At 41.6% G+C, this 25,808-nt stretch overlaps 1 protein-coding gene across 1 annotated transcript; it reads right to left on the bottom strand.

Moving 5' to 3' along the window:
- Positions 1-295: 295 nt before the first annotated feature.
- On the bottom strand, positions 296-17,667 carry KLHL23 (kelch like family member 23). Its single transcript, XM_060107232.1, is given in 4 exon segments — positions 296-670; positions 11,520-11,672; positions 15,102-16,316; positions 17,208-17,667. Coding segments are annotated over 4 exon segments (2,139 nt in total). The 3' UTR covers positions 296-359.
- Positions 17,668-25,808: the final 8,141 nt, after the last annotated feature.

Genomic DNA, 25,808 nt, shown 5'->3' with positions numbered 1-25,808 from the left:
TATTACACTGTCATAAGAAATATTTCACTCCACAGAATGATTTTGACCTACACCCAGTGTTGATGCTACCAGGAGAAAAAAATTCAATGCAAAGACGTTTCACCTTTTACCAAGTGTCCAGTGTTCCAGATCACCTTTGATGAGCAGAGATTAAAGGTAGTAACCCCACTGATTCAACTGTAAATATACATGTTTCTTGACCATTAATCACAGGGGGGTTGGGGTGTGGAGTGGGGGTTAGGCATGAGAATTCACCTAACGTGTGCCAGGCCACAATAACAAGTAAGACACTCCAAACCCTACATTCTTTTTCACTACACCCTGAAACAGTGATTACTTGGTCATTTCTATGGACTTAATCAAACATTATACACACAAACACACCCGTGGGACCGCATGGCACTTGGAAGATTACCCACGATTTCCCACTTATTAAGATCTGGATCATATTTCTCAATGCTCTGAAGATATGTCCCCTTTGAGTAGGAATACCCCCCAGTGACATAAATACATCCATTCATGATGACGGCACCACACTCCATCCTCCTTTCCATCATGGGAGCGATCTCTCTCCATTCATTCTGTTCAGGGTCATAGCATTCTGTGATTGTAGTTTGTCCACCAACTAGATAGAGCTTATTTTCAAATGGAACTGAACACAATCCATATTCTATTAAAAAGAAAAAAGCATATTTCTATTAGGATAACAAGCAAAAGAGATACCTTAGGGTGGTGATAACAATAATGCTTTACAATCTAGCATACAAAAATAGAGTAGTTGTGACATTTTGATTCCAGCACACACTACCACAACACGGAGCCTTAAAATCCACTCCCAATCACCAGACTCAGATTACCTATTCCTGCCACTGTCTTTCAGGTTATCCCTGCCACTGTCTTTCAGGTTATCCCTAAACTGGCTTTGCAGGATGCCGGGAGGAACTCATCCTCCGACCACTACCCTTCCGGGAACTTCCCAGCATAGGCACCTTTTTCTCTACGCCTATGTGTAAAAGGTGGTAGCAGCAGAGTCCCTCTGCCATGAAGACGTCCCAGGTAACTGGTGTACGGTCCTTCGGGTCTTAGCAGCTAACCCTGTACAGTACCTGCTGCCACAGGCGCTTGCCTCTCTCACACTGCTGGTCAAGTTAAAGACACAAGAAGTTAGAGAAATATAAGCCAGTTTAGTGGGGAACTACAGTCTGTGACCTTAAGAAGCTGTGGAAGGTGCTCAAAGGCCGAGGGCTGCCGTGTGAGGTCTGCATCCTGGGGCTGGGAGTCCACCTCTTGGGGGTCAGCTTTCCAGCCCATTTTAATTTTTTCCATTTTATCTCCCCCTCCACATCCAAACCTGCTGGCTCTTCCAGGCACCAGGATCTTTGGCAACTTCACTTCCTCTCCCTTCTTCCCAGGGCTGTGACTAGGGTAAGGCAAGTGAGGTGCCCAGAGCACAAAACAGGAGACTCTTCCACTTCCGAGCAACTCCTTCAGTTCTGTGCCTCAAGGGCACAGGTCACTTGCCTGACCCTAGTCCCAGCCCTGTTTCTTCCACGCCCTCAGTTCTAATATCGCTCCCAGCCTGTGAGTGAGTTCTTTCTCTGGAAGTATCAACCATTAGATTACACTTAAATACTTCTAGCTGCAGACCTGAAGAAAGAGCAGGAGTTGTCAGTGGCACTAATACTATGGCGAATAAATGAAGATTTAGCTTGCCATTGCTGAGCTGTTCCATCTGTCTGGAACACCTTCTTTTCCCAGGTCCTTGCACAGCTACCTTCTCCATGTCATTCAGGTCTCATCTTACTCTCACCTCCTCAGAAGGCCTTCCCAGATCATCCAACCTGAAGGAGCCAGTCAGGCATCTCTACCACATCACACTATTTTATTCTCTCTGTAGCTCTTCTCATGATCTGTTGTGGTTCCTGTTTACAGTCTCTCTCTTCCTTCTGACAGTGCAGGAACTGTGTCCTGCCCACCACTCCACTCCCAACTGAAGGATGGCAAGTGTCTGGCATCTTGTAAGGACTCAATAAAAGTTTGTTGAATCAATGAATGAATTGTACCTTGTACCCTCTGTGCCCAAATATGCGCTCCCATTATTTCGTGGAAGAAAAGCTTATAAGGCCTTCTTTAGAAAGAAAGAATGTACAATCAGAAATGTGATTTCCCCTTTAAGTAGGGAAGACAAATTCTTATCAGTAAAGTTCTTACTATTTAGGTTTCAAAGCCTAAGGAAAAGTCTGAGAAGACTGGTATTTCTGCTTTGAGTCCCCATACTGTTGTTCTCTGGTTTCTGACATCCAAGAACAAAAGAATTCCCTACCTCTGAAAACCCATTTATTACCTTTCAGTTATACACATGCAGAATTTTTATAGGATTTAGTTGTTTTTGAGTACTTGTGACACATTGTTTGTTTATATAAATTATAAGTCATTCTGTCAAATGGTTATTGTGAAAATTAATGATGATTCAAAACTTTTATCAGCTGGTATAAATGATTCAACAATGAGCTTAGTAAGCTTTTCTTAAGTTATTCAAATCTCACAAAAAATCCTCAATTTTGAACTCTTATTTTAAGAGAAGTATCTCAATCTTTCTATAGCAGTAAAAATATTTAAAATAAAGTGACTCCTGGGCTCTCTATTCTGTTCCATTTATCTATGTGTCTGTTTTTGTGCCAGTACCATACTGTTTTGATTACAGGAGTTGTGTAGTATAGTCTAAAGTCTGTGATTCCTCCAGCTCTGTTCTTCTTTTTCAAGACTGTTTTGGCTATTCGGCGTCTTCTGTGCTTCCACACAAATTTTAAAATTATTTTTTCTAGTTCTGTGAAAAATACCCTTGGTATTTTAAAATTTTATTTATTTATTTATTTATTTTTGGCTGCGTTGGGTCTTCGTTGCTGAGCGCGGGCTTTCTCTAGTTGTGGTGAGCTGGGGCTACTCTTCGTTGTGGTGCTCAAGCTTCTTCTTGTGGTGGCTTCTCGTTGCAGAGCACAGGCTATAGGGCACTTCAGTAGTTGCAGCACATGGGCTCAGTAGTTGTGGCTTGCGGGCTCTAGAGTGCAGGCTTAGTAGTTGTGACACACAGGCTTAGCTGCTCTGCAGCATGTGGGATCTTCCCAGACCAGGGCTTGAACCCGTGTCTCCTGCATTGGCAGGCAGATTCTTAACCACTGCGCTACCAGGGAAGCTCTACCCTTGGTGTTTTGATAGGGATTGCACTGAATCTGTAGATTGCCTTAGGGTAGTGTGGTCATTTTAACAATATTAATTCTTCCAATCCATGAACACAGTATGTCTTTCCATCTGTTTATAGCATCTTAAATTTCTTTCATCAGTGTCTTACAGTTTTCCGAGCACAGGTCTTTACCTCCTTAGGAAGGTTTAGTCCTAGGTATTTTATTCTTTTTGATGCAATGGTAAATGGGATTGTTTCTTTAATTTCTCTTTCTGATAGTTCATTGTTAGCATATAGAAATCCAACAGATTTCTGTATATTAATGCTGTATCCTCATGATCAATTAATCTATGGCAAAGGAGGCAAAAATATACAATGGAGAAAAGACAGTCTCTTCAACAAGTGGTGCTGGGAAACCTAGACAGCTACATGGAAAAGAATGAAATTAGAACATTTTCTCACACCACACACAAAAATAAGCTCCAAATGGATTAAAGACCTAAATGTAAGGCCAGATACTATAAAACTCTTAGAGAAAAAGACAGGCAGAACACTCTTTGACATAAACAGCAGCAAGATCTTTTTCATCCACCACTTAGAGTAATGAGAATAAAAAACAAAAATAAACAAATGGGACCTAATTAAACTTAAAAGCGTTTGCACAGCAAAGGAAACCATAAACAAGACTAAAAGACAACTCTCAGAATCAGAGAAGATATTTGCAAATCAAGCAACTGACAAAGGATCAATCTCCAAAATATACAAACAGCTCATGCAGCTCAATATCAAAAAAAAAAACCCAATCAGAAAATGGGCAGACGACCTAAATAGACATTTCTATAAAGAAGACATATAAATCGCCAACAAATACATGAAAAGATGCTCAAAATCACTAATTATTAGAGAAATGCAAATCAAAACTACAATGAGGTATCACCTCACACTGGTCAGAATGGCCATCATCAAAAAATCTAGAAACAATAAATGCTGGAGAGGGTGTGGAGAAAAGAGAACCCTCATGCACTATTGGTGGGAATGTAAATTGATACAGCCACTATGGACAACAGTATGGAGGTTCCTTAGAAAACTAAAAATAGAACTACTGTATGACCCAGCAATCCCAGTACTGGACATATACCCAGAGAAAACCATAATTCAAAAAGACACATGCACCCCAATGTACACTGCAGCACTATTTACAATAGCCAGGACATGGAAGCAACCTAAATGTCCATCAGCAGAGGAATGGATAAAGAATATATGGTATGTATATACAACGGAATATTAGCCATAAAAAAAGAACAAAATAATTCATTTGCAGCAACATGGATGGACCTAGAGATTGTCATACTGAGTGAAGTAAGTCAGAGAATGATGAATATTATATGATATTGCTTATATATGGAATCTTAAAAAAGGGTACAAATGAACTTATCTACAAAACAGAAATAGAGTTACAGAGTAGAAAACAAACTTATGGTTATCGGGGGTAAGAGGGGGAGGGATAAATTGGGATATTGGGATTAACATATACATACTACTATGTGTAAAACAGATAACCAATAAGACCTACTATATAGCACAGGGAACTCTACTGAATACTCTGTAATGGCCTATATGGGAAAAGAATCTAAAAAAGAGTGGATATATGTATATGTATCTGATTCACTTTGCTATACACCTGAAACTAACACAACATTGTAAATCAACTATACTCCAATAAATAAATAATTTTTTTAAAAATGATAAAGCAGGGCTTCCCTGGTGGCGCAGTGGTTAAGAGTCCGCCTGCCGATGCAGGGGATACGGGTTCGTGCCCCGGTCTGGGAGGATCCCATATGCCGCGGAGCGGCTGGGCCCGTGAGCCATGGCCGCTAGGCCTGCGCATCCGGAGCCTGTGCTCCGCAACGGGAGAGGCCACAACAGTGAGAGGCCCACATACCGCAAAAAGAAAAAAAAAAAAAAATGATAAAGCAAAGAAACCCCAGATGAACAGATAAAAAAGATGTGATATATATATATATAATACACACACACACACACACACACACACACACACACACACACAGGAATACTACTCAGCCATGAAAAAGAAATTTTGCCACTTGCAACAACATGGATGGACTTGGAGGGTATTATGCTAAGTGAAATAAGTCAGACAGAGAAAGACAAATACTGCATGGTATCACTTATATGTGGAATCTAAAAAATAAAACAAGCTAGTTAATATAACAAAAAAGAAATAGACTCACAGATATAGAGAACAAGCTAGTGGTTACCAGTGGGGAGAGGGAAGTGGGGGAGGGGCAAGATAGGGGTAGGGGATTAAGAAGTACAAACTATTATGTATAAAATAAATAGGCTACAAGGATATATTGTACAACACAGGGAATATAGCCAATACTTTATAATAACTATAGAGTATAAAAAATTTTAACTATAAAAAATTTTAAAATTATAAATCACTATGCTGTACACCTAAAACTTATATAATACTGTACATAAACTATATCTCAATTTTTTTAAAGTATAAAAATAAATAAAGTGGGCTTCTCTGGTGGCACAGTGGTGAAGAATCCGCCTGCCAATGCAGGGGACACAGGTTCCATCCCTGGTCCAGGAACATACCACATGCTGTGGGGCAACTAAGCCCGCAAGCCAAAACTACTGAGCCCACGTGCCACAACTACTGAGCCCACATGCCTACAGCCCGTGCTCCACAGAAAGAGACGCCACTGCAACGACAAGCCCGCGCACTGCAATGAAGAGCAGCCCCTGCTCACCGCAACTAGAGAAAGCCTGTATGCAGCAATGAAGAACCAATGCAGCCATAAACAAACAACCAAACAGATAAATAAATAAATTCCTGGTAGTTTTTCCCCTGTTACCCAAATGCAACATAATGTTCTGTTATAGTTGATGGAAACTTCCTCAGCTATAACTGCCTGTTTTCTTGTTGGTCACTCTATGAGGCTACTGATGCTAAGGGACTGTGTCTTGTTTATTGAGCTCCTAGCACTGTACATAGCAAGCAGGAAGCACTCAGCAAATATCTGTTGGACAAATGAATGAATGAACAATTTCAAGCCAAGTATGAGGAATAGCACCATCTGTCATGGCTCAAAAGAGTTTACACACAAATATGCACTATAAATACATGGCAGTCTGTATTCAGTGTTACATGAGTGATAGGAACAAAGCCAGCCAGGGATTCAGAGACAACCACAATATTTTCAGGTATTCAATATCCATTGAAATACTTTAAGATTTTTACCTAAGAGTTTTTTCTCACTGAAAAGACCTGTAAAGCTTATCTAATCTAACTTCCTCATTTTGCTGGAAAGTAAGACCCAAGAGCTTAAGCTGCTGCCCAAGATTACACAAGTAAATAAATAGCAGAGCCAGGAGAGAATGTTATTCCCACTGGACACAGCTCTCCACGGATTTTCCCTCTCTATCACTTACTGCTTCTCCCGGGTTCTTCACGCACTCTTCTTCCTCAGCTCATCCTTTAACTAATGCTGTTTCCCAAGATTCTGCTCACTACTGTGTTGTTGGTCCCAACCTCCCAAGGCATCTCATTCACCTCCACACATAGTCACCATCTCTAAGCAAACAACTCACAGATCTCTGTGTTTAGCTGCATTCTTCCTCCTGAGCTGCAGAACCACACTTCCCATCGCTTGCTGGACAGCTCTTCTGAGTTATCTGACTGGTCCTTGACATTTCACTACAAAACTGAGTTCATCATCTCTCCTCTTCTCCCCTCCCACTGGTTGCTACTTCAGTACTCCTAGTCAATCAGCCAGAGAGCCTGGAATGACTGTCAATTCCTTTCTTGTCCTCATCGCCAATGTCCAGTTACCCAAGGGAGCGATCACTACCATTCAATCAATGGTGAATCTGTAACATTCCTCGCACCTCCCTGTTTTCTACTCCTACCACTTCAGGCTTTCAGTATTTCTCACCTGGTTTATTACAATAGCTTTAGCAGATCTCCCTGCCATCTTTCTCCCAGTCTATTCTCAAAGGAGTTCTTCTCTTGAAGCTAGAACTGATCACGCATCATTCTCTTGCTCTGAAAACTTTAAGCTCTCTATTTTTAAAATTCTCCAGGCTGCCATTCAAAGCCCTCCATGACATGCTCTTCAACTGAACTCTCCCATCCAGTCTCTCATCCTACCCTCTTGCATCTCATTAATATACTTTTACTCTCAGGAACTGGAATGAACCTGGAAATTTCCCTTCAGCCTTCCTTCACTGGCTAAATTTCTGCCAGAACGCTCTTCCTCAAAAACTACCTTCCTTAATTGTAGCTATTCCTTAAGGCCCAAATCATAACAGCCTATGCCTGGAAGCCTTCTAAGATTGTCAGGGTCCCCTTAATTAGACTGAAGCTCTCTCTACCCTCAATTTCAGTAGCACTTATTTGTAAGACTGTCTTGTATTCCTGTTATGTATGTGTATTTACTACTAGATACTGAGTTCCTCTGGCAGTAAAATTAATCATCTTTGTGTCTTAGGTAATAACTGTCGATAGAATGGTATCTTTCCCAAGGTAAGGTCTCAATAAATGTTATCTTGAATTTAATGGGATTATAGTCCCCTGTTTTTCAACTATACAAAGCAACCACCCTTCAAAGCATTAAGAAAAAAGATAACAGTTAGATTACCTTTTAAAAATAACAGTAGTCATTTCTTTGTGGTCTAAGCTACATATCTATAAGGTAGACTCAAGACTGACATTTTACATTCTTCACGAGGTGCTCCTAAAATGCATAAGAGGCATAACTTGCTATAATTCAGAGGATGTAGGTCCAAATGCCTTCCAGGGCCAAGGAGATAACAGACTAGCTGAATGAACTGGGCTAGGGGTAAGAAAAACAGCAGCATGGGCCTCCCAAGTCGATGATGTGATGAGAATGGAAGAGACTGTGGTGAAACGGAGCATATAAGCCTCATCTAAAGGGAACAGCCACTACTTGGCACCACTAATTGTTGCCAGGAAGGAATATGGTCCAAGGTTGCCAGATCTTGCAATTTTTCTAAAGGCCATAAATCATGATTTTTATTTGAAATCTCCTGAATTTTGAATATTGGTAACAAGCCAGTTAAAAAATATTTTGAACACTGTGAGAGCCAAATAGAAGATGCCACGTAGGGTGCTAATTTGATAACTTCGTTTCTCACATTATGTCAGGAAAATGTCCAATGTGAATCAAAATGCTCCATATGGAATTCTAATATTCATTTCTAATTGATTTTTTGATTTGCCATGGCTTTACATACTTTGGCTTAAGTCTCACTACCTTTTAAACTCTCTTTCAAGCAGTTAACAAGCTATACCCAACTTAAGTATGTTATGAGACCTTTATTTCTATATTTATTTTTAAATTAATTAATTTACTTATTTTATTTTTGGCCGCATTGGGTCTTCATTGCTGTGCACGGGCTTTCTCTAGTTGCAGTGAGTGCGGGCTTCTCTTGTCGCAGAGCACGGGCTCTAAGCGCGCGGGCTTCAGTAGTTGTGGCTTGTGGGCTCTTGAGCACAGGCTCAGTAGTTGTGGCGCACGGGCTTAGTTGCTCTGCGGCATGTGGGATCTTCCCAGACCAGGGATCGAACCCGTGCCCCCTGCATTGGCAGGTGGATTCTTAACCACTGAGCCACCAGAGAAGTCCCTCGAAACATTTGTTTTTAAAGGAATCTCTTTATGAAATATAAATTAAGTTTGTAACGTAAACAACTGCCCTCTGATTTGTTAATCTGACTTTTCATATGTTGGATTTTCTTTGTAAAGATAAGTCAGAGAAGTTATCTAACTCATAAGGTTAACATGAGGATCAAATGAAGTAACAGGGCTTCCCTGGTGGCGCAGTGGTTGAGAGTCTGCCTGCCGATGCAGGGTACACGGGTTCGTGTCCCGGTCCGGGAGGATCCCACATGCCGCGGAGCGGCTGGGCCCTTGAGCCATGGCCACTGAGCCTGCGCGTCCGGAGCCTGTGCTCCGCAACGGGAGAGGCCACAGCAGTGAGAGGCCCGCGTACCGCAAAAAAAAAAAAAAAAAAAAAAAAAAAGAAGTAACAGTGTAGTTGTTAAGAGCATGAGCTCCCAGCCAGACTGCCTGGATTTGAACCTCACAACAGCCCTAGCTAGCTGACCTTGGGCAATATATTCACTCTCTGTGTGCCTCAGTGACCTATAAAATAGTAGCAGTACCTAGCTCACAGGATTGCCGTGAGGTTTCAAAGGATTAATACAGATAAAGTATTGGAATAGTTAGTGCCAGGTATATACTTATTGAATAAATGTTAGCTATTACAGGCATACCTTGACGATATCGCAGGTTGGGTTCCAGAGCACAGTAATAAAGTGAATATCACAATAAAGCATCACACAAATTTTTTGGTTTTCCAGGGCATATAAAAATTATGTTTAGGGCTTCCTGGTGGCGCAGTGGTTCGGAGTCTGCCTGCCGGTGCAGGGGACGTGGGTTCGTGCCCCAGTCCGGGCGGATCCCACATGCTGCGGAGCGGCTGAGCCCGTGAGCCATGGCCGCTGAGCCTGCGCGTCCAGAGCCTGTGCTCCGCAATGGGAGAGGCCGCAGCAGTGAGAGGCCCGCATACCGCAAAAAAAAAAAAGTTATGTTTATACTATACTGTAGTCTATTAAGTGTGCAATAGCATATTTTTTATGTCTAAGAAAACAATGAATATACCTTAATTTCAAAATATTTTAGTGCTAAAAAATGCCAATTCAATTAAAATAGAACATTAAAGATCACTGATCACAATAACAAATGTAATAATAATGAAAAAGTTTGAAACACTGCGAGAATAACCAAAATGTGACGAGACACAAAGTGAGCAAATGCTGTTGGAAAAATGGCACCGATAGAATTCTCAAGGCAGGGCTGCCACAAACCTTCAATTTGTAAAAAATGCAATATCTGCAAAGTACAATAAAGCGAAGTACAATAAAACAAGGTATGCCTGTACTCAGTATGACAGTTATTATTATTTTCTATTATAATTTCATTAGTTATCACAGAAAGTTGTGGGGAGTCTGGGATAATACATCTGAACTACTAGGAGACGAAAGTCTACCTCCAAGATGTCTTCAGAGCCAGGACAGCGTATGGCTGAAGTCCCTCCTTGTGTAAGTCCTGTGGTATATGGAGCCACAGCACCAGATTCAGGTGTGCTCCCCCTGAACCGTGAGATGACATCTAGGACGTATGGTGGAACTAGCTGCATTTGTCAAAAGTAGGAGAGCCTGTTCCCTTATGGAGAGGCGGATTGCTTATCGGTTATAGCACAGGTCAAGGCAATCAAACTGCCTGACTTTGAATCCCGATCCACCACTTCCAAACTGTGTGACCTTGGCAAAGCTACTTATCCTTTCTAAGCCTTTACCAATATGTAAAACAGGGGTAAACAATACTTACAGGATTGTAGTTAGAATTTAAGGTAATATTACATGCAAAGCGCTCAGTCAGTACCTGACCTATGGAAAGTGCTCAAGAAGGTTAGCTATCATTATTATTCTCAGACGGTTCAAGTTCGTGAATTCCAACTATGCTCTCCAGTGACTCACACAGAAGCCGGATGCTATATGGAAAATGATTCAGAGTAGTACGGTGATATGGTGATATGAATCTTTCCTAATGAAAAAAACCTTAATCAGATGGCTTAAACTTAACCAGGTAACTGTAACAGGTTTATCCTTCCCCCTGAGCTCTACCCAAAGAGACAAGTCAAAGAACAAAGGACACCACAGAAGGCAGGCCATTCTTTGTGGGTAGACAACTGTTAAGGCCAACACAGTTGGCCCTGCACATCACAGGAGTAAGTGCTTAATAGCTACTGAAACCCAGAAAGAACATGCTTCTAAAAAAAAAAAAATCATTTCCTGCTGAACTGAATCAACAGGTATCCTTCCCAACTATTTCATAGACTAGTGGTTTTTAACTGTCAATAAAAATTGTGTTTTATATAATGCATGTAGAAAATGAAAGAAAGCATATAACTAAGGATTAGGAAACACAAAAAAAGAATCTCAGTAAAAAAAATTTATGAAGCAACTAATTCTTTTAACCACACAGGCTTAAAATATGTGTCATGTAAAGACATCAGGGAAAGTATTTGTAGATGTCATCTAGTTGGAATAAGCTAATTGTGATTATTGTTAGATGAACATGTGAATATTTTGAGCCTTTAATTATACCCATGTGTAGCCTACTACAAATTTAGCACTTTCTACTTCCAGCCCATTTTTAGCCATCTCTTATGCTGATAAGATGCATCACAACATGTACTATTTGAGACAGTAATTTGTTACCTGGATGTGGACTGGAGGTGATGAGGCTCCATTCATTGATATCTGAATTGTAGCTCTGGACCTTGTCATAGGTGCAGCTTCCTCTGTAGCCACAGTGGCCGCCAATGACGTAGATAACTTCATGTAAGACACAGGCAGTAGCATTTCCCACGCCTGTGTGTTAATTAAAATCACATCTTCAGATTGCTCTTTCATTCGGTTTTGCAATGAATATTGGACTAAGATTATTATTGCTTTTGTTATTATTGACAGTAGATGCAAGGCATTGTGCTAGATGCTATGAAGGACAGAAGAATAAAAAAGAAAAGAGGCTCCCTGCACCTTTTTTTAAAAGGGGTGAGACATTTACACAAATAATTAGAACACAGGGTAGAGAACTCCTTTGAACGTTCAGAGCAAGGAGACACTGCTTTGACTAGGGGAATCATGGCAGGCAGTGGCAGAATTTGACCTGGGCCTTAGTAGGTAGCCTTTGGCAGGCACAGGTGAGAGGAAGCCATCCTAGGCAGAGGGAAAGGTGAGTGCTTATTGGACAATGTCACGTAGCCGAGTTTGATTCCCAGCACTTGGGCAGGGCAGGTGGCACACCTGGGGCTGTCGTGTGGGAATTAAAGCTGACGTGGTAAACTGAAGCCACACAGCAAAGGATCCTGATGCCCAACTAAGAAACATGGACTTAATTTAGCAGGACTTTTTAAGGTTTTTAAAGAGAAGAAGGGAGGGACTACAGGAGTAGAAGGGCAAGAGTCAGAAAGAGCTAGGTATTGGCCCCAGTGCGAGGTACTGAGGGCCTGACTTTAGACTGGGCCTTGAGTCGGAGGGAAGGATACCAAGGTAAGAGACACGGGCAGAAGAGATGGGCCTTGATGACTGACTGCGTCCAAGACAAACAAGACTCATCCTGAGGTCCTGAGCTCGGAAAACTGGGAAACACTGATGCCACAGAAAAATAAGGAAGAAATGGATTCAGCAGGGGAAGGAGACGTGAGGAAGAAAGATGAGGAGGCTCGTTTTAGTTGAAAATGTCAGTTTTAAGTCTTTGAACCAACTTTTTACTTAGCCTATTAGATGGGCCGGTGCAGTTCAATCTCCCTGTGCATTTCTACTCCAAAACAAAAGTGAGTTTATAAGCAGGGCAGTTATGATGAGGGGGAAAAAACGTTAGGACTTTCTAAACAGCCGAGTATTTCTTTCTTCTCTGTATACCCGTCAACTAAAAAAGGAAATGAATTTGAAATTTGACTCTGCCCAATTTAGGTGCTCATTACCAGGGAAAGCTGCTAGTTCACTTTATGGCTACAAAATAAAACAAACTGGGGAACATAGTGTTATCCTTTCTAGAGACAAATGGGAAACTTAAAGTTCAGCATGAGTCCACCCATCAGAACCAGTGCTAGCAAAAAGTGCACATAACTGACAAAAGTGTTACTCTTCCCTGGGATGGTCAGATATAATCAGGAATCAAAACTTAAGTTAAAAGTATAAAACTCTGGAATTTCAGACCCAGCTGGGGAGTAGGGGAAGACTTCAGCATACGAGGGTTTTCCATTCCACTCAAGGCTAAGGCAAGAACACGTGTGGCCTTCTTTACAGTGGATACACCATTGCAGCATTTTCTTTTCAGGAAGCACTGTTTCACACATGATTTAACAACATTTCAGTAAAGTAATACATTTCAATCCTCAAAGAAATATACTCTAAACTGCAGAACCACTGAAATGGTGATCTTATCATTAAGAAACAGAGGCAGAGGGCTTCCCTGATGGCACAGTGGTTGAGAATCCGCCTGCCAATGCAGGGGACACGGGTTTGAGCCCTGGTCTGGGAAGATCCCACATGCCGTGGAGCAACTGGGCCCATGAGCCACAACTACTGAGCCTGCGCGTCTGGAGCCTGTGCTCTGCAACAAGAGAGGCCGCGACAGTGAGAGGCCCGTGCACCGCGATGAAGAGTGGCCCCCGCTCGCCTCAACTAGAGAAAGCCCTTGCACAGAAACGAAGACCCAACACAGACAAAAAAAAAAAAAAAAAGTGCAGTTCCATCACATTAAAAAAAAAAAAGAAACAGAGGCAGAAATATATCCAGGTTTACAATAGCTGCTAAAATATTTGAACTTTCCTTGTGTCTTTTGTAGGAAAGGAGTCAGGACATTAAGAGCCACCCTGGGGAGAGGACTGGGGGAATTAGTAAATTGGGGGGTCAAGCTCAGGCAGAGTCAAAAACCAGAGCAGCTATCGCAGCAGGCATTAAGCCACCTTCTCCCAACCTGCCAACTACTTCGCAATCTTCGAACATGCAGGAGAGCGATTGTAATTGAATATGAAAGATATTTCTGCCCTGTCAAAGCTGACATGTTCTTCTATAAGATGTTCATGACAATAATGCCTGACACTTACTGAGTGCTTACTCTGTGCCAGGCATGGTTCTAAGCACTTCACATGAATAAACTCAATTAATCCTTTCAGAACTATGCTATGTAATATTGTGACCCCCATTGTACAGATGGCAAAACTGGGGCACAGGGAGATTAAACCATTTGCCCAAGCTCACCAGCAAGTGAGGTGAAAGTCAGGATTTGGATCCAGGCAGTTTGGCTTCAGAAGCAGCATGTCTGGTCACAAGGCCATTCTGCCTCTCAGGCTTCCTGTTCTCATCCAAGAATCACACCGGGTCAGATTCCCACACCCTCACTAGCATTAAAAAAGAAACAGAAAGGCCTGGGAAGAAACATCTGGAATAAAATGACTCAAATTTGGTAACAACGTACCAGTTTGTGTGCAACTCCCCAGCACCAATGAATAAATGTAATGAAATAAGTGAGATTCTAGCTTAACTTTTTTTACAGTGGGAGAGAAAGACAAGGCTAATTTAGTACCAAACACAGCAGAAAATACAGTGTTTATCAGACAGATGCTGAGATCCAATAGCCACTGTGTGGGCCACGTGCGGGAGGTAGGGGACCTGCCCCTCTCCTTTACCCTCTAAGACAAGACTGGAATTCCGAAGAGCAGAGGGTGTTTGTCTCTAGTTTTTGAGAGAATGTAATTTGTTACACCCTATAGGGACCAAACCTTTCAAGGTTTTAATGAAAGACCTTTTAAAAGACAGACGATCAGATGATGAGAGGAAAAAAAGCTGAATATTTAAAAGCAGAATCAAAAAGGTTCAATGTCAAGAGCAAGCAAAAAAAAAGACAATTAAACATGAATAAAACTACCCAGCTTTCTCTCTTCATTTAGCCTTTGATTTAAATATAAATTCTTAAGACTCAAAGCAAGATGTAGATTCAAAACAGGCTGTAGAATAAGAAGAATGAATTATACTGTTTTCTTATATAAATAGTATTTCTCTTCTAGCCTGGGTAGCATACTCTGATCACATAACTCAGTCAAGTTGGGGACTGCTATACTATATTTTCACTTGGAACATTCTATGTAACATTATTTGTATAAGCCACTATAGTTTCTAGGTAGCATTCCAAAGTGATAAATTCTTTTTAACGTTATCTGTGAGAGAAGTGAGAGACCCTTGACCTAACCTCAAACACCTAAAAAATACAGAATAAACACAATCTGCACTTACCTTTAATCATGTTTGCGATAGGAATCCATTTCTCTTTTAACGGATCATAGAACTCGGCCTCTTCTGCTGGAGCCCCTTTTCTGTAACCACCTAAAGCATAGACACAGCCACCCAAGGTGACTGCACAGTGGTAATACCTGGCATTGAGCATTGGCAAACCTTCTGTCCATTCATCACTTTCACTGTTATAGATCCACACTGTGTCAAGAGCTTCTATGTTATCCGTTCTGTAACCCCCAGTTACATAAATATTGGGTCCCAAACATGTAACACCATAGCTCTCCCTAGTGTAATCTGGTATTTCTGCTCCCTGGATCCAAACATTTGTCAAAGGATCCCATACGTGCACCTCTGATAAAGGATGCCAGTAATAGCCTCCAATGATATACATTGTGGCTGTGGACCTCTGAGAAATCTCTTTATGCATGGGATTCAAAGCATTGTATATGAGAGATCGGATCTTATTTTCGGTTAACAGGCAGCTTCTTTGAAGGCCCAAAGCTGTTTTTAAATACACTGGATCTATATCTATGTTGATATAGCTTAGTAGATTATACAGGCATTCAATTCGATTTTCTACATCATGAGCAGTCCACTTGATAACTGGCTCTATGACAGCTTCTTCTTTCCAAACACTGAGATTCTTTCTGGACAAGATAAAGAGGAACTTTTCAAGGCTGATTTCCAGAAATTCTTCTTGTTGCCATACTTCCTTAAACCTTGAGCATAGAATTCTTCGAGATTCCTTCTCTAGTTCTGGACACACGTGAAATTCTGCAAAGGAGTGCATTCCAATACAATTATCAATATCCAAGTGCCTTACCAAAAACTGCTCACATGCTTTCTTTACCGAAAGGAATTGTAGCAGATCTGCTGCTTCAAGCAGGCTTTGAACATTTCTTTTAGTTATCTCAATTTGGGATGTGTACGCATAATTTACAAGGCCTTCCAAGATATCATGTTGGATGCCAGAGATTTTTATTTTATTTTTAAATTTTTCTTTCATGTCAGCTGTGAACATTGCTTTAAAATAATTGCTGCAAGCAGCTAAAACAGCTCGGTGACAATGGAAGATTATGCCTGAAGGACACTGAAGGGTAATATCAGTAAATAATCCATCCAAGTAAAATGTTTTGAATGCATCCAGAAAATCCACTGGATGCGTCGAATCCTTGAAAAGGTAAATATAATCTTCTTGTCCTTTTAGAGCCATGGCTGCAATAAACATGAAACAATAAACGTTTTCAATTGTGCGCATTACCTCATAATCAATGCTAAATATTCCTGTCATTATAATGATTGACTAGCATCGAGTATACAAAACTAGACTAAGTTCAGCACTCTGTCACAAATGCAAAATGTGGACACACTATTTCATAATTTATATGATGGCCAATTTCAATGCAGGGTAGCTCGGAGTCTGATATGAGGCCCCCGGATTGCTCAGGGGTCCTTTCGAGAAGAAATATTGATTTGCTACTCCATTCACCCAGTCTCCGAAATCTGCCCCGAGCTGCCGGTCCTAGAGAGAGCCCCCACTTGGCAAACCAAGTGTCCAAGAGGTCACCCCACTCGAGGCTGGACCTTGGCCGTCTCGGCTCGGCCCCAATTCAACCTTTTCCCCGAGTTCCGTCTCCCTTTCAAGTCGAATCGAGATGCCAGGAAAGGGATGATCGAAATATAACTGGACAGAAGAAATCTCGGAAAAGGGAAATCCTGTGCCTTTCTGCTCAAGGAAGGACGGAAAGGAAAACGGCCGGACGGCGGCCCCTCCATCCGCGTACCCCCTCCCCGGCTGCCGCAGGGCTTTCCGCGCGCCGCGCGCCCGGCCCCCGGCCCGCGTTTCCGCCCGGAGACCGCCCCGCCCGGCGGCCTGGCACGGGGACTCGCCTCGAGGGCGCCGCGCGCCGCCGCCGGGCCGGGCGCCCGCGTCCCTCCACCCCGGGACGCCGCACAGGTGTGGGGAGGGCGCCGCGGACGGCCCCGCGCTCGGCCCGGCCCGCCGCCCGCGCGGCCATTGTCTCCGCGCCTCTGCCGCGGGCTGGCCTCGCTCCCCTGCGCCCGGCCCCGTTCGCTCCCCACCGGCTGGCCTTGCCCCGCACTCACCTCAAGCAGCGGCTCCGGGTCGCGCTGCGGGCCCGCGGGCTAGCGGCGAGCGGGGGCGGGGGCACCTCCGGACCCTCTGACCATCTTTGGAAGAGGCGCGGCGGAGGCTGCCTGCTAGTGCAGCTCCAGCCCACAAGCGGCTCCTATTTTGGTGCCCCGGCTGCTCCCCGCCTCCAACCGAACGGCCCCCCACGCGCCTGGGGCGCGGGGCAGCTCGCGGCAACTCCCGTCTGGCGGGGCCGCGCTGCGGGCAGGGGCGGGGTGGGCGCGCGGGCGCGTGGCTGCGGCCCCTCCCCGGCGGGCTCCCCGGCAGCAGGTGGGACGGCTTCCCCGAGGAGACCGCCCGCGCCGCTAGCTTTTGCCCTTCTCTCGGGACCTGTCCCCCATCCCCACCCCACGCACAGACACTGCTGAGTGTTTTCTCTCTAGACAAACGCTCTAAGTCCTGAATTAGGACCATATATAGGGGCTGGCGGGCCCCCTTTTCCCTCTTTCAGTAGCTCTCCCCAGCCCAGGCCCTAATGGTGGAGTGGAATTGGAGGTCGGGGTTGGAGAGAATGCAGCAAACTTAAAGGTCTGGGGTTCAGGTTGCCTTCAAAATGCTAGAAGTAGTTGCCGCTTTCCCGCGAACTCCATCCCGCCCCCAGCAGAGCACTCCGGAGGAGTGCTGGGGAAGCCCCTGGGCCTGATGTGTACACTGTGGGTTAACTTGGAGCTTTGAGAAAAACTGAGAGCTGCCAGGGCCAAGGATTCAGGTTACAGTATTTAGAACAGAGTAGCTGGAAGGAGCAGCCTCCAGCCTTTCTTCCTGGTGGCAGCCAGTCCAATCAAGATGTACATATGCTACACCACAAAGTTCATGTTCTTGTTCCTACAAAAGGCAATATCAAATATTTTCATTTACCATGCATTCATTTACAAGATTTTATTGAGTGCCTAGGCACTGGTAATAGCGTGGTGAAAGATGGTCCATAGCTCGCGCGGAGTTTATAGTCTAGCCAGCTTAAGGGAGGAAGGAGACCAGGATGAAAGGAACACCAGAGGCCCAGTGTGTTTCTCAGAATATGGTCTGAGAGACAATATACAAGCAGACAATGGCCAGACTGTATATGACAAAAGAACTCTGAACCACATAAGAAGTCCAGGAAGCCAAACCACAACTTCTGCAGCAATTGGACCAGAACAGTAAGGAGGTGGTCAATGACTGCCAACTTCCCTGTTTCTTTTTTCTTTTTTTTTTTTTTTTTTTTTTGCGGTACGAGGGCCTCGCACTGCTGTGGCCTCTCCCGCTGCGGAGCACAGGCTCCGGATGCGTAGGCTCAGCGGCCATGGCTCACGGGCCATGTGGGATCTTCCCGGAGTGGGGCACGAACCCGCGTCCCCTTCATCGGCAGGCGGACTCTCAACCACTGCGCCACCAGGGAAGCCCCAACTTCCCTATTTTTACCCCTACTTTCAACTTGGGACCAGTCAGAGAAAGCCAAATATGCTCCCCATACCAATCACATAAAATACTCTCTGATTCTAGTAGCTGGACTCCAGCTTTCCCAGGCCAACAACCTCCAACGTATACCTGAGACCTTCCCCTTTTTTCCACTTTTATAAAGCTTTCCCACTCCCCTGTCTGCCTTTGAGCTTCTATCAAAGGCAAATGATGGTCCTGACTCTTGCTATAGCAAGATCTGAATAAATGGCCTCCGTTCTCAGTACTTTCTCAACTAACATAAGGATATTGGAAAGATAAAATTATGACAGTGAAAGCACTTAGGATGTGGTATATAAATGTTAACTATTATAATGAAAGGATATTTACACTTAATTATCCATTACAACCTCAATTTGGAAATTAATATCATATTAACATTTCTTCAAAAAATTATGCACTTTGTAGTTAACTGTAATTACAGACACTTTGTCCTTCATGGATAGTGATATTATTGATGGTGTTGTCATTCAAGGACACAAGTGCGATTGACTGAAGATGGGGCATTCTTTCCATGGTTGTCATTGAAGTGTGGCAATGGTTGTTTGTGGCTATGGTGCTAAGTTTGATGTATAGTAAATATAGGTTCTACCTAACTCAGAGGAGGGGCTTCTAGAATCATAACAGCATGTAATAAATGATTCTCGAATAACAGAATTCACTATATTGTCATTTGTTCTGTTATTTCAGATTGCTGCAGAGCCCAGTTCATACTTTGGCTTCCATTGCCTGATATTCCCTGGTTGTGAATTATTGCTTAAAAGTGTATATGGGCTATATGTCAATTATATCTCAAAAAAAAAAAGACCCCAAAAAGTGCATATCAGTATGCATTAGACTGCTTCAGCCTGCCAAGAAAAGAGCAGGTCCTGAAGGGTATAGGCAGGAGCAGTTCCTCTTTACCACATGCTTTATCAAAAAGACCACTGCAAATGCTAATAGATTCGATGTACTCAGAAACATGTAATTAGCATTCATAAGTTAAATAAATTAATGAGACTGTTCAAGAAAACAAGTGTGCCATCTGTGAATCCAAGTCTTAGGAAAATAGAGAGCCACCGTGGAGATGAGACATAAAGACTCTTGGCAGATACTGAGCTTGGCATGGAGTTGGAGTCCTTTTGACATCATACTGAGGTTTTCGAAAGACTTGGTTTCTAGAAATAACAATTTTATTTGTTGTTTTTACCTTATTAATACATCTTTCCACTAAGTATTGCTATGTCATTAAATGTTCGGTACGCTAATTGTGATAAACATTATCAATATATGTAAATGTGCCAGTATATACAGAAAATTTTGTGTACTTCATTTAACGTACTGGATAGAACAAGTTGGTGTTAAGTAAAAAAAAAATATGTATAATTTATAAGGCCACCACATACAGCTGTGTAAGTTATGCACTGCATAATTCCAGCTCATTCCATTCAAGTAGAGTGTCATGTGAACACTGTCTCAGGAGTTGTACAGTATACAACCAGCACAGGTAGGTATATGTGGCTGCCTTGGAGTTGCTATGTCTTGGCAAAGCCTTTTTGGTATGCTTCCGGGAAGATAAAGAAAACATTCTGATGACTGGGTAACAAGTGCTTTCACAAGTCAGAATGTTTCCAAGTCCTTGTTTTCAACAAAAGTTAAAGAGCATTTTTGACAAATAACTTGGAAAGAATCCACAAAATGAGTGGCACTGCTATAATAAAATTCCTCTCATTCCCATCTAGTTGTCTATGTGAACACATTTTCTCAGGGATTATATCTATAGAAATGAAAAACAGGAATATTACTGATCCTGAACTCCGTCTCATGCCAGCAGAAAACAATACTCGGCCAAAGATATATGGTCTCAATGAAAGGAAAATAGCCCAATTCATCAGACTGAAATAATTTTTGATAAATTTTTACTTTTGATTTAAACATATTTATGTTGTTTGGTCAATTATAGTAATTGTAATGTTAATCAGCTCAGAATTTTTTTACTACTTAAGAATCAAGGACATAAAACAGTTAAAATTCTAATTTATGTACATTTTTGTTGCAGAGAAGCTTAAGAGGTCACTAATAAAAGATTTTCAAGTATAAAAATACATGGACAATCCTTTCTTTGAATGTTTCCAATATGCATGAATTTCAGTTACCACCATTTTGTTAAATAACACCAATCCTTCAAACAGAGTTCAGATTTCAATTACTATGGTATATTAACTGTGAATAATTGCATAAAATAGAAATTTTGCCCTCTAGCTCTTCAGTCCACAAATCACTACATAAATAACAGATGAGCATCAAGGTCAGTGACCCATCATGTCTCTTCTTTCAAAGTCCTTGGTGATTGGTCACTGTGCATCTGTTATTCAGTTCACATTCAGACAACAAAGCTTGTGGTTGTCTTACCTCCTGTCTTCCAGTGATAAATCTACATAGTATTTTACAAAAATAGATGAGTGAGAGAGGGCATTGGCCAACAAAAATGAAAATGTAGCAAAGAATTAAAAGTGATAATGCCAAAAGTGGAATTTGAGTTGAACAGAATGAAGTTCTAGAAGAAATAGATGAGCATGGGAATGTTGACAGTGCCACCAGCGAAGAGACTCTAGATCTGCAGCCAGCTGACCTTGGTGCAGGTGAACTTTGTGACTTAAAGAGGACAGTGGTTGTTGACAAAGCGGATAATGGTGTCCTAGAAGAAGTAATACTGACAAAAAAATTTCATTTTAGAAGAACTCTTGGAGGACTTCCCTGGTGGCGCAGCGGTTAAGAATCTGCCTGCCAATGCAGGGGACACGGGTTCAAGCCCTGGTCCGGGAAGATCCCACATGCCGTGGAGCAACTAAGCCCATGCGCCACAACTACTGAGCCTGCACTCCAGAGCCTGCGATCCACAACTACTGAAGCCCACGTGCCTAGAGCCTGTGCTCCGCAACAAGAGGAGCCACCACAATGAAGCCCTCGCACTGCAATGAAGAGTAGCCTCCGTTCACCGCAACTAGAGAAAGCCCGCATGCAGCAGCGAACACCCAATGCAGCCATAAATAAATAAATAAATAAATAAATAAATGATTTTTTAAATTCAAAGGATAAAATGTTGGAAACTGATCCAAACTTAGAAGTATGACAATTCACTAAGTCATAGGAAGATGATCACTCTGTATTGTAAGTTACAGGACAAAAAGAAGATGGTGAAAACTGTTTACTCTTAATAAGTTTTTTACAGAAAAATAAAATACTTTCATTTCCAATGTTTCTAATTGCAGTGTACTAAGTAAATATTGGTCTTACTCTTTTTCATTTTCCTATACATTTATAACTGGCAGTAAGACAGTTTTTAATGTTCTGACAAAAAATTTAAAGGTCACAGGACAATCACAATTGTTCCTACTGATTATTAAGATTGTTTTGCAGGGTGATTTTGCACATTTTTATGTGAGGACTGTCTGTATTTTCAGTAGGACAACACTCTCTGGGAGAAGTGGAATGGAAATATGAGTTCAAGAAAAAAAAGAATAAGATAAAAATTTCCCACTGTTAAAGAACAACTTGTTTATGCATTTTTAAATGAATGATGGCAGGTTTCAAATTACTATAGTTAACTTTTACTAAATAGATTTTAATGAGTTATTTTAAAGCCTACTAAAAAGTCATTATTTACAATACTCTAGAAATTACAACCTTGGCAAATGTTTAAACTTATAATGAAAAGTTTTCAATATCAATCTGAAAATGTGGAAGTGAGTATGTATGTTACTCTTGGGGTACTTGTTCAAAAAACATATGAAAGACCACTAGTTTATTCTCAAAGTAGGAACTAGCTTACTACTCTTTGGGGGAGGGTCATTTAAAGGATAGCCGTTTACTGAGAATATGTTTTTGGGTGCCAGTGTTACAGCCAAATTCCAGATAAAAGTAATACAAGGCAGAAGATAATAAACTAGGACCTTTTTCAATTACAAAAAAAAAAAAAAAAGAAGAAGAAGAAACCCAATTCTTCTGGCTAGAAAAAGAACAAAAGTAAGAGCATTGGCTCAAATCAACCAAGACAGACTGATACTCTTACCTAAGTAAGAGATTAAAATTCTCCAACGACTCCCTGTCCCATTCAGTAAAAGCCAAAGTACTCACAGTGGTCTCCACACCCCACCTCCAGCCCTGCTTCTGCCCTCACCGGGAATGGCACCGCCTCAGGGCCTTACTGCTAGCTATTCCTTTTGCCTGCACTGCTCTTTTCCCCAGACTGCCACTTGACCCGATTGCTCTCCTCCACTGGGTTTTTGCTCAATATCAACTTCCCAACAAGGCCTTCTTTTACCAACCTATTTAAATTTATCTCCGTACCCTACCTGTTATTCCCAATTCCCCCTCCCTGCTTTAATTCATAATCCTTATTACCATCTATAATATCATGTAGTTTGCATATTTTTCCAGTTCATTGTGAGGTTTCTCCCACTAAAATGTAAACTCCATGAAAGCAGTGATTTTGTGTTTTGATCATGGTATATCCCCAGTTCATTCTGGTATTCCTAGAACAGTGTCTGCCACATAACAGGTACTCAATAAATATTTTTTTATACCAGTGAAACTATGAATAGATTAAAAGTAAGACCACCAGGAGCTTCCCTGGTGGTGCAGTGGTTAAGAATCCGCCTGCCAATGCAGGGGACACGGGTTCGATCCCTGGTCCGGGAAGGTCCCACATGCCATGGAGCAACTAAGCCCGTGCACCACAACTATTGAGCCTGTGCTCTAGAGCCTGTGAGCCACAACTACTGAGCCCACATACCTAGAGTCCGTGCTCCACTGCAATGAGAAGCCCGCGCACTGCAATGAAGGGTAGCCCCCACTCACTGCAACTGGAGAAAACCTGCGTGCAGCAACGAAGACCCAACACAGCCAAATAAATAAATAAATTTTTTTTTAAAAAGTAAGACTTTCAGAATTTACTTTACAAACTTGCTCAGGGCTCATAGTTCTCTAAGAAATTATATAAATGACTTAATCTGCAGACACTGCCCTCCTGTACCACATGATCTAAAAGTTTTGTGCTTTCTTTCATTTTCAAATTCAAAGCATCCGGTTTATCTATCCCTTCCTTTTCGTTCTCTCTGACAGCACGCTTATTGGGTCTTTATCACTTCTCACTTGGCTTACTGCAAGATTTCTCTGTGTCAGTCTCTCCCCGTTCCTCCCAAGCTGTACACTACCTTTCATCCTCCCCAAACAGCATTTTCTTGACATCACTTCCCTTTACTTGCTCCCAAGAGGTACCTGGAAGAAATTCAAATTCCATTGATTAGCTTTCAAACCCGTCCATAAATTGGCCAAATCCTACTTACAAAGCTTGATTCCACTACTCCCCAGTTTAAACCCTTAACTTCATCAGGCCAGCCACATCATCACTATCTCAAGAAGACGCTGTGCTCACCCCCATCTTGGCTTACATTATTCCCTTCATCTGGGAAGCTCTATTAAGTCCTTTCCATTTTTCCAAATCCTTTCCATCCCTTAAGGTATAGATCACAATCTACCTCTTTCATAAAGCTTCTCTTATATGACAGTTAATCAATTGACTGAGTACACAGTACAATACTATATGGTCATCTAGTCCTTCCATGACTTAAGTACTTTTTGTTTATGCTGATTACTAATATGCTTTATGAATCTTACTTGGGAATTATGAATTACATATGTGTATGTCCCACCTCTTTAAAAGCATTTGTAAATGCTTTGAAGGACAACATTGTTTGTAAGACATAGTCCTACACTTATACTTCCACAAGTTTTTGTTTTGTTTGGATTTGTCTTCTTGCACATAATAGACCCTCAAAATATTTGTTTACTCTAGTATTTTTATCCCCCCAAATTGTGCAATAGGATATTTTTTCTGAATTTAAACCTGAAAAGGGCTAAATTGTTAATAAATCCCTGAAAGAACGTACTCTCATATTTAACCGAGGATAACAAAATATTGCATGGACCAAGCTGTGAGAACAGTTGAGATTCTGACATGTAACAAAATCCTGAATATGACTGTAAAGTGGTAGAAAAAAATGCGAAGGAGCAAGTTTTCCAGTTTGCACTGATTATAAAATCCTATGCAGCAAATGGTAGTTTAATTGCAAATATTTTTTACTAGTTGTTTAGACATACAATTGAAAATTTATTTTTGAATATAAAAGACAAACTAATTTTTTACTAAGTAACATCTTTCATAAACAATGGGAGTTTCTAAGAATTTCTGTTAGGAAACATTTACATTAATATTTTGTATCCATATGAACTATCATCACACAGACATCAGTTTGTATGACATAAGTAAGATAGATTTAGTTTTTGGCCCAGAACATATTATTCCATAAGCCCTTATAGAGCACATCAAAAAATCTCTCTACAACAGAACTATCACATTGTCCACCTGAAAAAAGAAACCCATCAGGAAGCACAAAATGATAGGGTATAAGGTAAAAGAGTTAAGGCAATTAATTATTATTTATATATTCCCTACAACTGGTCTCATCTAAAGATGTACTGTGAGGTTATTAGGTCAGTAAAGGACTCTCTCTCTAATCTTCTGGAAAAAAAAAAGCATATCTCATAATAGGGGCAGAAAGTGGCTATAAATTCCAGTCCCATTATCACACTATTAACAGAACTACTGTGGGAATGTAAATTGATACAATCACTATGGAGAACAGTATGGAGTTTCCTTAAAAAACTAAAAATAGAACTACCGTATGACCCAGCAATCCCACTACTGGGCATATACCCTGAGAAAACCATAATTCAAAAAGAGTCATGTACCACAATATTCATTGCAGCACTATTTACAATAGCCAGGGCATGGAAGCAACCTAAGTGTCCATCAACAGATGAATGGATAAAGAAGATGTGGCACATATATACAATGGAATATTACTCAGCCATAAAAAGAAACGAAATTGAGTTATTTGTAGTGAGGTGGATGAACCTAGAGTCTGTCATACAGAGTGAGGTCAGTCAGAAAGAGAAAAACAAATACCATATGCTAACACATATATATGGGATCTAAAAAAAAAAAAAGGTACTGATGAACTTAGTGGCAAGGCAGGAATAAAGACGTAGAAATAGAGAATGGACTTGAGGACACG

This window comes from Mesoplodon densirostris, chromosome 8 (assembly GCF_025265405.1).
Source record: "Mesoplodon densirostris isolate mMesDen1 chromosome 8, mMesDen1 primary haplotype, whole genome shotgun sequence".
Lineage (NCBI taxonomy): Eukaryota > Metazoa > Chordata > Mammalia > Artiodactyla > Ziphiidae > Mesoplodon > Mesoplodon densirostris.
Note: the sequence above shows the minus strand (reverse complement) of the source record. Positions and strands in the feature narration are given on the sequence as shown.